The sequence below is a fragment of the Mobula birostris genome, chromosome 10 (genome assembly GCF_030028105.1).
Source record: "Mobula birostris isolate sMobBir1 chromosome 10, sMobBir1.hap1, whole genome shotgun sequence".
Taxonomy (NCBI): Eukaryota; Metazoa; Chordata; class Chondrichthyes; order Myliobatiformes; family Myliobatidae; genus Mobula; species Mobula birostris.
Genome location: NC_092379.1, coordinates 18,337,150 through 18,349,291, shown reverse-complemented (window position 1 = coordinate 18,349,291; position 12,142 = coordinate 18,337,150). Strand labels below are relative to the sequence as shown.

The window sequence follows — 12,142 nt, the reverse complement described above, 5'->3', positions numbered from 1 at the left end:
TCCTCCCTCATGGCAAGAACAAAGGCAATTGGTCTGTCTGCTTCCCCTGTCCTTGATTCATTCAAATTCACTGATTTGTATACTGTAGTTCTTTCTGGCCAACAGCCTCCACAATCTCTTCAGCTACCTCTTTCTGGGTCTGGGGTGTAGTCCAAATGGTCCAGGTGACTTATCTACCTTCAGACCTTTCATCTTCCTAAACACTTTCTCCTGAGTAATATCAACTACACTCACTTCTGCCCCCAACACTTGAATTTCTGGCATATTGGTAGTGTCATCCACAGTGAAGACCGCTACAAAATATTTATGTTCGTCTGCCATTTCTTTGTCCCCCATTACTACCTCCCCAGCATCATTTTCCAGCAGTCCAATATCCACTCTTGCCTCTCTTTCCCTCTTTATATATCTAGAAAAACTTTGGTATCCTCTTTTCTATTGTTAGCTGGCTTACCTTATTTAACATTTTCTGTTCTTATTGCTTTTTTTTTAATGTTGCCTTCTGTTGGTTTTTAAAAGCTTCCCAATTCTCTTCATCCCGCTATCTCCTGTCTGCTCCTCTTTTGAATCCCTTTATCACTACTACACTCCATTCTGCCACCCCCCCACTTCCCTTCTAAACCACAGAGCCAAGCTCAATGCCAGAGACCCAGTTACCCCAACACTATCCAAAGCAAATGCTGCTATTATGTTATTTGTCTAATCTGAGCTGGTTTTCACTATAAACTGACCACAACTTCTCTGTGCTTTGTCTTTTTTCTTCGTTATTATGACACTTAATAAATTACTGTAACCAACAAGTTTCATGCCTCATTCTTGACTTCTAAAAGAACCTTTGGATCACAAAAGCACCAAAATCTTAATGAGGACTAGGTATACTTTAACATTAGGAAAGGAAAGGAGAGAAAGAGATGGGGTTCTCATAATCAGATCCAGCAGTTTGTTCCCAAGTAGTGGTGGTGACTGGCATTCTTTGATTATCCTTACCTGTAGGTGGCATTGTAGAGCAGTTTATCGAGAAGCAGGAAGTTATTCCAGTTCAGGGATCCCTGCTTTCCTCTGTACCTACAACTGCATTATAGGTATATGATCTTCACTTTGCTTCCTACCACAACTGCAGCTCTCTCCCTCTATTCCTACAGGATCAGGCCATCGAAGCTATGGAAGTCTTCAATGAGCTGATGGAGAGTGAAGTATCAATCATCGTGCCATATCTGTCCCAGATCGTCCATTTTTGCCTGGAGGTCAGTGCAAGAGCCTGCTGCCCAGCGGCCATGAGTTTTTGTTGGCTCTGTGCCTCTTCCCAGTCCTTCCTGTCCCACCTTGGGTTATGGTTCCATTGGCTCCAGCAATGTGCAAAGTCTCACCCTTCTGCCTGTCTGTGCAAACAGTGATCAAACTCTTCTCTAAGGTGAAGCTGGGCTTACAGCAATGTGAACAGTGATCTGAGTGAGTGTGTTTGACAAGCCAGTGTCGAAGCCCATTGATGCTCCCTGCCAGTGGAATGTTCGATTGGACAGTACAGAGGGAGCTTAAATCTGCTTCACTGGCTGTGAATGGAGCATTAGCAAGTACCTCTACAGCTTGTGCAGTGCCATGGAAACTACAGTAATTGGGTGCTTGAGGAGTGACCATAACCTGAGCAAACTTTGTTGGAAGATTCAAAATGTTTTGATTCTTTCTTAAACCAAATCTTAATAAAGAATTAAAAAGATCCTTAATCTAAACAAACCAAACAGCAAAGCTATGAGATGCAAAGTTGCCAAGGTAGACTGAAAAACTGTGTTAAAATATATTACAGTAAGTCAGTACCAACTAGCATTTAAAAATTAACTGTTTAGTCTTTATAACAAATATATATACCTCTTTTATACTGGTAATTCAACAGAAAAAGTCATCCAGCTATGGGAAAAGGGAAATTAAAAATGGTATTACAAAGTAAAGAACCAAGAAATTGATCAACACAGGGAAAGTGAAATAGGAGAGGATTTGATTGAGGACACAGAAAAAGGCTGTAAAAAAAACTTGTACAGATACGTAAAAGTGAAAAGATTAGCTGAAGCTAATATGGGTGTCTTACAGACTGAGGCAGGAGGAAATCTGTGGAAGTAGTAAGGAAACTAAACTACACTTTAGTGTCTTCCTTCACCGAATCCTCAAAGAACCTCTCTGAGATAGTGCAGAAGAACAGAGCAAGAGAGAGTAAGGAGCTGAATGAAATTACAGTACTGTGGAATTAGTGCAGTATAAGGATAGTCCCTTATGGGAGGCTAATCCAGAAAATTAAGATGCATGGGGTCCATGGTGAATTGGCTGTTTAGATTCAGAACTCGCTTGTGCATAGAACACAGAGGGTAGTGGTTGAAGGGACCTATTTGAGATGGAGGTCTGTAATTAGTGGAGCTGCGCAGGAATCTGTGCTGGGACCTCTGCTTGGGGCACAATACAGATCAGTAACAGATAAGGGCTGAGAAATGGCAGGTAGAATTTAACACACATAAATGTGAGGTGTTTCACCTCAGTAAGGTAAATGCAAGGAGGTAGCAAGTCCCTTAACAGTGTTGCTGAGCAGTGAGATCTTGTGGTCCAAGTTTATAGCTCCTAAAATGTTGCTGCACAGATCAATCAGGTTAAAAAGGCCTGTAGAATGCTTGCTTTTTTTGTTCAAGGTATTGAGTACAAAAGTCAGAAGTTTATGTTGCAACTTTATAAAACTCTGGTTAGGCCCCATCTGGAGAATTACATACAGTTCTGGTTGCTCCACTGTAGGAAAAATGTTTAGACTTCAGAGAGGGTGCAGAAGAGGTTTACCAGGATACTTCCTGGATTAGAGGACACGTGCTACCACAGGAGACTGGATAAACTTGCGTTTCTTCTAGAGCATCAGAGGCTGGGGGGAGATCTGGTAGAGGTTGACAAGATTACATGAGGCATAGATGGAATGGACAGAGAGTATCTGTTTCCCAGGGTTGAAATGTCTCATTCCAGAGGGCATGCATTGAAGGTGAGGGAGTAGGTTCAGAGGGGATGTGAGGGTAAGGTTTTTCACGCAGAAAGTGGTGGGTGCCTGGAATGTACTTCCTGGTATGGTGGTAGAGGAAAATACATTAGAGGCGATTGATGTAAGGAAGATGGAGAGATATGCATGTTGTGTAGGTAGGAGGGATTAGTGTTTGCGTTTTGTTGATTTACTTTTTAGCTGGTTTGGCACAACATTGTGGGCCAAATGGTCTATGTTGTATGATTACAGAAATGAATGGGACTGGCAGCCTATATATTGCCAGGACATAATTAAGTACATCCAAGGTTTTGAAAGGGGCGAGGACAACAATTAACGGAATCACTGGTTGTCAGGTTCCAAAATTCTGGAGGTACTCGGAATTCCCATGGATTAATCCTGCCAATTAAGCAAGGCAAGAGAGGGAAAGAAGGGGTGCTGCAGATCAGTTAGCCTGGAATCAGCTAATGTGTGAACTGAGGAAGGTAGAACTGGGTAAGTGGTAAAAGGATAATAAGTAGAGTCAGTGTGGATTACGAAAATTAAACAAGGCTTAACACATCTGTGCAGAGATGGGAAGTTGTATAGAGCTGAATTAGTAATGGGAACCATATGGTGTATGTGGACTTTCAGAACACCTTGGATAAAAAGAAATGGAACAAAATTTGAGCATCTGGGACTGGGTAATAAAGGGGCCTAAACTAAGGAATGGTCTAAAAACCGGTATGTGTGTTCAGTAAATTTAGTTCCCTGTAACATGTTCTGGGACATCAAGAAATCAGAACCTAGTACCATCTCTCCTGCTCCAAGACCTTTTATTCACTTGTCTTAATGTCCCTGTTCCATGACTTGGAGTCAGATTATTCTCGTTATTTCCTGAGACCTACCTTGGATCTACTCTGTAAATGTGGCTGTTGCTTACCCATTGGCAATTTAGTTCCCAAGATCTGCCTTGGACCTGTTGTGTAAATGTGGCCATTGCTCAACCATTGACAGTTTCTGAGGATACTGTTTATTTCTCCTCCACCAGATTGCAGCAAACCCAGTGCTGGGGGACAACCTCCGGGTGAAGGCCCTGTCATGTGTGAGCTTCCTCATCAAACTGAAGGCGAAGGTGAGAAGGATTTTGGATATGCAGTGCCTGTAACAAGTGTTAAACCCCCCCCCCCTTAGGGGTGGGGTATGTTCATGTTTTATTAGACAATAGGTGCAGGAATAGGCCATTCAGCCCTTCACTCTGCTATCTTTAAGAGCTCTATCTAACTCTTTTTTGAAAGAACCCAGAGAATTGGCCTCCACTGCCTTCTGAGGCAGAGCATCCCACAGAAACTCAACCCTCTGTGTGAATTGTTTTGTTGTTTTATTGTTTTACAATGTTGAATCACAAAGGATTTTATTTGGCTCTTTTGACACTGGTCAAAAGAAAAGACCCTTGTGTCAAAGTGAAAACAAATTCCTACAAACTGGTCTAAATGTATTACAATTATTAAACACAAAATAATTGATTGCATAATTACTCACCCCTTCAAGTCAGCAATTACAGCCTTGAGTCTGTGAGGATAGGTCTCTATCAGCTTTGCACATCTGGACACAGCAATTTTTGCCCCACTCTTTGCAAAACTGCTCAAGCTCTGTCAGATTGCTTGGGGATCATGAGTGAACAGCCCTTTTAAAGTCCAGTCAAAAATTCTTAATTGGATTGAGGTTTGGACTCTGACTTGACCACTCCAGGACATAAACTTTGTTGTTTTTAAGCCATTCCTGTGTAGCTTCGACTTTATGCTTGGGGTCATTAACTTGCTAGAAAACAAATCTCACAAGTTGCCGTTTTGTTGCAGGTTGCGTCAGGTTTTCCTCCAGGCTTTCCCTGTATTTTGTTACATTCATTTTACCCTCCACCTTCACAAGCCTTCCAGGGCCTACAGCAGTGAAGTAACCCCAGAGCATGATGCAGCCACCACCATGCTTCACAGTAGAGATGACGTGTTTTTGATGATGTGCAGTGTCTGGCTTACGCCAAACATAGTGCCTAGTCAGATGGACAAAAAGCTCTATTTTGGTTTCATAGAACATAGAATAGTACAGCACAGTACAGGCCCTTCGGCCCACAATGTTGTGCCGACCCTCAAACCCTGCCTCCCATATAAGCCCCCACCTTAGATTCCTCCATATACCTGTCTAGTAGTCTCTTAAACTTCACTAGTGTATCTGCCTCCATCACTGACTCAGGCAGTGCATTCCACGCACCAACCACTCTGAGTAAAAAACCTTCCTCTAATATCCCCCTTGAACTTCCCACCCCTTACCTTAAAGCCATGTCCTCTTGTATTGAACAGTGGTGCCCTGGGGAAGAGGTGCTGGCTATCCACTCTATCTATTCCTCTTATTATCTTGTACTTCTCTATCATGTCTCCTCTCATCCTCCTTCTCTCCAAAGAGTAAAGCCCGAGCTCCCTTAATCTCTGATCATAATGCATACTTTCTAAACCAGGCAGCATCCTGGTAAATCTCCTCTGTACCATTTCCAATGCTTCCACATCCTTCCTATAGTGAGGTGACCAGAACTGTACACAGTACTCCAAGTGTGGCCTAACCAGAGTTTTATAGAGCTGCATCATTACATGTCGACTCTTAAACTCTATCCCTCGACTTATGAAAGCTAACACCCTATAAGCTTTCTTAACTACCCTATCCACCTGTGAGGCAACTTTCAGGGATCTGTGGACATGTACCCAGAGATCCCTCTGCTCCTCCACATTACCAAGTATCCTGCCATTTACTTTGTACTCTGCCTTGGAGTTTGTCCTTCCAAAGTGTACCACCTCACACTTCTCCGGGTTGAACTCCATCTGCCACTTCTCAGCTCAATGTCTCTCTGCAATCTTCGACAATACTCTACACTATCCACAACACCACCAACCTTTGTGTCGTCTGCAAACTTGCCAACCCACCCTTCTACCCCCACATCCAGGTCATTAATAAAAATCACGAAAAGTAGAGGTCCCAGAACAGATCCTTGTGGGACACCACTGGTCACCAATATTTCATCAGACCATAGAAATCTTCTTCCAGCTAACTTCAGAGTCTCCCACGTGCCTTCTGGCAAACTCCAGCTGAGATATCCTTCGAGTATTTTCCCCAACAGTGGCTTTCTCTTTGCCACTCTCCCATAAAGCTGCATCTGGTGAAGAATCCAGGGAACAGTTGTTGTATGCACAGTCTCTCCCATCTCTGCCACTGAAACTTGTCACTCCTCCAGAGTTATCATAGTCTCTTGGTGGCCTCCCTCACTAGTCCCCTTCTTGCACAGTCACTCAGTTTTTGAGGATGGCCTGCTCTAGACAGATTTACAGCTATGCCCTGTTATTTCCATTTTTTGATGATTGACTTAACTATACTCCGACGGATATTCAGTGACCTGGAATTTTTCTTGTATCCATCTCCTGCATACAATAACCTTTTCACAAAGTTGCTTGGTGTGTTCTTTTGTCTACATGGTGTAGTTTTTGCCAAGATACTGACTCACCAGCAGTTGGATCTTCTACTTCTGATTTTTAGTGGTGGTTGGCACCTCTAACTGGACTGGAGTGTAGTGTAGAGAGTAGGGAAATAAAATCCCCACTAGTTCTTTATCAAATGAAAACTAAATTACCCCAAAAAAAAGCCTTATAAACTATAAATAATGAAAGAAAATTTTGTGGTCACTTCCATAATTTAGTAAAGTTTTTAAATGAAAACTATCAACCCCAAAACTAATAATGCAGCCTGCAGTTGCTTTCTTTCAACCTTGTATGCTTCACACTGTAAAATATTATGCTCAACTGTTTCATAATGATGATAAAACCCACACACCTCAGAGTGATGTTTTCCAACAAGATACAAGAAATAATTAAACATGCCCAATTCTAAGCAGAGTCAATATAATTCCTTCCCTGGTTTTACCCCCTTCTCCCATCAACCCAACAGTTTTATGTATTCAGTAAAAGTCTTTCCCTTTATGCCATTTTCCCACGTTTCGCCATAATCCCCTAATTCTTAGCCCCACCAGTCCCTTTGCTTCTGATTTGCTAAGTGGAATGTCTATATCCACAGCTGAACTTTTAACAGCTTTTTTGGCCAAACAATCAACCCACTCATTCCCTTCAACACCCTAAGAAGAGGACATGTAGACCAATACTTTGAATATGAAATAAAGTTTGAAGAGCTTCCAGCAGAAAATCTGACCTCCTGCTAGAATGACCGGTTTTAAGAATAGTCAAAACTGAAAAAGAATTTGAACAAATTACGACTTTGCAAGGACAGATTTCCTCCCCCCACTATAAGCCCAAAATGCTGGCAATCAATTCTACTGTGTATACTGATAACTAGTTAATAAGACATTTCTTTATTGTTACCTGTAATTCAAGCACAAAAACAACTACACCAACATTCCCAGTTAAATTATCTTTTGATTCATCAGTAAAACTAGTTAACATATTACAATAGTTTTCCTCAACATATTGATGAACCAGCAGACTCTCAGGCATATCCAAATCCTTGGACTTCATTAAATCATGCAACCTAAAATCAACAGAAGTCTTGTAAAAAACCAAAGTGGGGTTACCAAAAAAGCTACATATTGCATAAACCAGTTACATATTGCATAAACCAGTAAACCCATATTCCTAGTGATAAGAACTGAGCCACCCAAAACTAAAAACTTTCTTCTTGTGATGTTCTTGACAGTCTCCCAACACACTTTTAACAGGGTGATCATTCCTCTGTCCCCTCAAATTAATCCAGTACATTAATATCAACTTCAACCTCCACAACTGTAAGGGTAATTGTCCCATTTGAGCCAGTAAATCCAAAACAGGAGACAACTTTACTGTACCACAACAGTCTTGTATCAATGTGCTTGTATCACATCCATAAGCCACACAGCCATAATCAAGGTCTGATCTAACTGAACAAATATAAATGGTCAACATAGATTGCCATGTAACACCACAAGAATAGACACCCAAAGATATTTAATGCCCCTAACAGTTGGACCTTCCAGGTACAGGTATATGTTTACTACAATCAATTGAAGCACCTTGATTGCACACAGATGATCTCCATTTAACTAATTATATGACTTCTGAAACCAATTGGTTGCTCCAGTGATGATTTGGTGTGTCATATTAAAGGGGGATGAATGCTTATGCAATCAATTATTTTGTGTTTTATATTTGTAATTAATTTGGATCACTTTGTAGAGATCTGTTTTCACTTTGACATGAAAGTCTTTTTTCTGTCAATCAGTGTCAAAAAAAGTCAAACTGAATCCACTGTGATTCACTGTTGTAAAACCATAACACATGAAAACTTCCAAGGAGGCTGAATACTTTTTATAGGCACTGTAGTTCTATCTTATTCCATAACTGTTTTAAAACCAATAGAATTACGGTGTCTGTGCTTCCCCCACCAACACGTTGACCACTTGCCTAGCCTCATTTCCTTAGAGGAGGTCAAGTGTAGCCCCCACTTTAATAGTACTATTTCTATAAAAGTGGTTTGCCATTGTCTTCTTCTGGGCCGTGTTTTTACAAGACAAGTGACCCATTATTAATATTCTTCAGAGGTTGTCTACCTGGAGTTAGTTGTCACTTGTGATATGCACCAGCTGCTCATACAACCATCCACCACCTGCTCCCGTGGCTTCACGTGACCCTGATCAGGGTGGGGAGGGGGTCTAAGCCAGTGCTACACCTTGCTCAGGAGTGACCTGCAGAGGAAAGAGCACCTTACACCTCCTTTGTTCGGGACATATTTCCATCCTGCCACCTCCTCAGATAATATTAAGAAAGTTAAAATCCCTTTGGTTATATTCCCATTGTTTCTGTGCTTATCTGGAATAATTACATATTTGCTTCTCTAATTCTCATTGGCTATTGGCGGAAGAGTATAATCCTACCAAAGTAGTTACCCATTCTTATTTCTGTGGCCGTACTGGATGACACCCCCCCCCACCCCCACCAAGAATAGCCTATAGTGGTTCCATGATGTTCTCCTTAACCAGTCATATTACTAGTCTTTCCTCCCTCCACTTGTTCATGCCAGAAGCATCAATACCCTGGAACATTGAGATGCCCGAGTCTGCCCATCCCTCGACCATGTTTCCAGGCTAGCAGTAATATCCCTTCCCATGTGCCAATCCATGTCCTGAATTTATGTGCCTTATCTCTCAGACTTTTTACATTAAAATAAATGCTGTTTAGTCTGTCAGACCTTCCTCACTCCCTGCCTGTCCTGCCAACTGGACTTGCTAGCTTTAACTTCTACATTTGTTTCAACTTTCTCATCTGCTACATTACTCCTTGGTTCCCAGCCCACTGCCAGACCAGTTTAAACCCTCCCTCGTAGGAGCAGGAAATCTCCTTGCCAAGATATTGGTCTCCCTGCAGTTTAGGTGCAACCTGCCTCACTTGTACAGTAGCTGAACCCCTTCCTCATCCACCAGCTCTTCAGCCAAGTGAACATTTGCCCGCCCTCCTATTCCTCCCTCACCAGCATTTAACATAGAGAGTAACATTGAGAATGCAACTCTACATTTCTTGTATTTTAACTGCCTACCTAATCCCCAAATTCACTCTGTAAGAGTGAAACCCATCTCTTTTCTTGCCATGTCATTGATACCAATATAGAAGATCTGTCTCTCTTCTCAAAATATTTTACATTCACTCAGAGAGGTCTTGATCCTGGCACCAGGGAGGCAGTGCACCATCCTGGAGACCCACTGGTGGCCAGAGAAATGTCTGTCTGTGCCCCTATTTCTGGGGTCCTCTGTCACTACCCCTCACCTGGTCTTTAACCTCCACTGATGCACAACAGAGCCAGTCCTGGTGCCTTGGCTGTTGTTGTTTTCTCCCAGAGCCATTCCTCGCAACAGTATCCAAAGCAGTGTGCTAGTTAGAGAGGGGAACAGCCGCAGGGGCTCCTGCACTGTGTGCCTGACCTGCCCAGGGTGGACCCATCTATCAGGCTGAATTCACAGTAAGTCCAGTTGCCCTTCCAACTGATCCATGTGGTCTGAAAGAATCTGCAGCTAGGCACCGTTCCTGGAGATGTGGTCATCACGGACGACTCTTCGACGCTTCCTGCTCTCTCACATCTTGAGCAGGAGCCCACTTCTCCACTGACTGCCATTACTGAAGTTAGTGTTTGGATAAAAGAAAGAAAAAGGAAAAACCTCGCCTTGATCATGTTCCTTTCTGCTGCTCAGTCTTGGTGAAGCCTCGAGCACAGCTGCTGTTCCTGGGCTTGAATATAAAGGAGGATAGTAAAAGCTTCTTTAAGTATGTGAAAAGGAAAAAAATAGTTAAGACCAAAATTGGGCCCTTGAAGACAGAAGTGGGTGAATTTATTATGGGGAACAAGGAAATGGCAGACGAGTTGAATAGGTACTTTGGATCTGTCTTTACTAGGGAAGACACAAACAATCTCCCAGATGTAATAGTGGCCAAAGTACCTAGGGTAATGGATGAACTGATGGAAATTTATACTAGGCAGGAAATGGTGTTGGATAGGCTGTTGGGTCTGAAGGCTGATAAGACCCCGGGACCTGATGGTCTGCATCCCAGGGTACTTAAGGAGGTGGCTTTAGAAATCGTGGATGCATTGGTAAGCATTTTCCAATGTTCTATAGATTCAGGATCAGTTCCTGTGGATTGGAGGGGGATTAATGTTGTCCCTCTCTTCAAGAAGGGAGGAAGAGAGAAAACAGGGAATTATGGACCGGTTAGCCTGATGTCGGTGGTGGGAAAGATGCTGGAGTCAATTATAAAAGATGAAATTACGACACATCTGGATAGTAGTAACAGGATTGGTCTGAGTCAGCATGGATTTACGAAGGGGAAATCGTGCTTGACTAATCTTCTGGAATTTTTTGAAGATGTAACTATGAAAATGGACAAGGGAGAGCCAGTGGATGTAGTGTATCTGGACTTTCAGAAAGCCTTTGATAAAGTCCCATATAGGAGATTAGTGGGCAAAATTAAGGCACATGGTATTGGGGGCAGAGTACTGACATGGATTGAAAATTGGCTGGCTGACAGAAAACAAAGAGTAGCGATTAACGGGTCCCTTTCGGAATGGCAGGCGGTGACCAGTGGGGTACCGCAGGGTTCAGTGCTGGGACCGCAGCTGTTTACAATATACATTAATGATTTAGACGAGGGGATTAAAAGTAACATTAGCAAATTTGCCGATGACACAAAGCTGGGTGGCAGTGTGAAATGTGAGGAGGGTGTTATGAGAATGCAGGGTGACCTGGACAGGCTGGGTGAGTGGGCAGATGCATGGCAGATGCAGTTTAATGAGGATAAATGTGAGGTTATCTACTTTGGTGGTAAGAACAGGAAGGCAGATTATTATCTAAATGGAGTCAAGTTAGGAAAAGGGGAAGCACAACGAGATCCAGGTGTTCTTGTACATCAGTCACTGAAAGCAAGAATGCAAGTACAGCAGGCAGTGAAGAAAGCTAATGGCATGCTGACCTTCATAACAAGGGGAATTGAGTATAAGAGCAAAGAGGTCCTTCTGCAGCTGTACAGGGCCCTGGTGAGACCACACCTGGAGTACTGTGTGCAGTTTTGGTCTCCAAATTTGAGGAAGGACATTCTTGCTATTGAGGGAGTGCAGCGTAGGTTCACAAGGTTAATTCCCGGGATGGCAGGACTGTCATATGTCGAAAGATTGGAGCAACTGGGCTTGTATGCTCTGGAATTTAGAAGGCTGAGAGGGGATCTTACTGAAACATATAAGATTATTACAGGATTGGACATGCTGGAGGCAGGAAGCATGTTCCCGCTGATGGGTGAGTCCAGAACCAGAGGCCACAGATTAAGAATTAGGGGTAGGCAATTTAGAACGGAGTTGAGGAAAAACTTTTTCACCCGGAGAGTGGTGGATATATGGAATGCTCTGCCCCATAAGGCTGTGGAGGCCAAGTCTCTGGATGCTTTCAAAAAAGAGATGGATAAAGATAGCGGAACCAAAGGTTATGGGGATAAGGCAGGAACTGGATAATCAGCCATGATTACAGTGAATGGTGGTGCTGGCTCGAAGGGACGAATGGCCTACTCCTGCACCGATTGTCTATTGAGTCTGAGGACTCTCCCATTG

The 12,142-nt window shown here is 42.8% G+C and overlaps 1 protein-coding gene across 1 annotated transcript in view; it reads left to right on the top strand.

The window, feature by feature from the left end:
* Positions 1–12,142, top strand: part of ipo4 (importin 4) — an 89,244-nt gene that overhangs the window by 15,623 nt on the left and 61,479 nt on the right. Inside the window, exons 8-9 of the mRNA XM_072270013.1 lie at positions 1,140–1,241; positions 4,026–4,109. Of these exons, the coding sequence (XP_072126114.1) occupies positions 1,140–1,241; positions 4,026–4,109 (186 nt within the window). The remainder of the gene's footprint in view (positions 1–1,139; positions 1,242–4,025; positions 4,110–12,142) is intronic.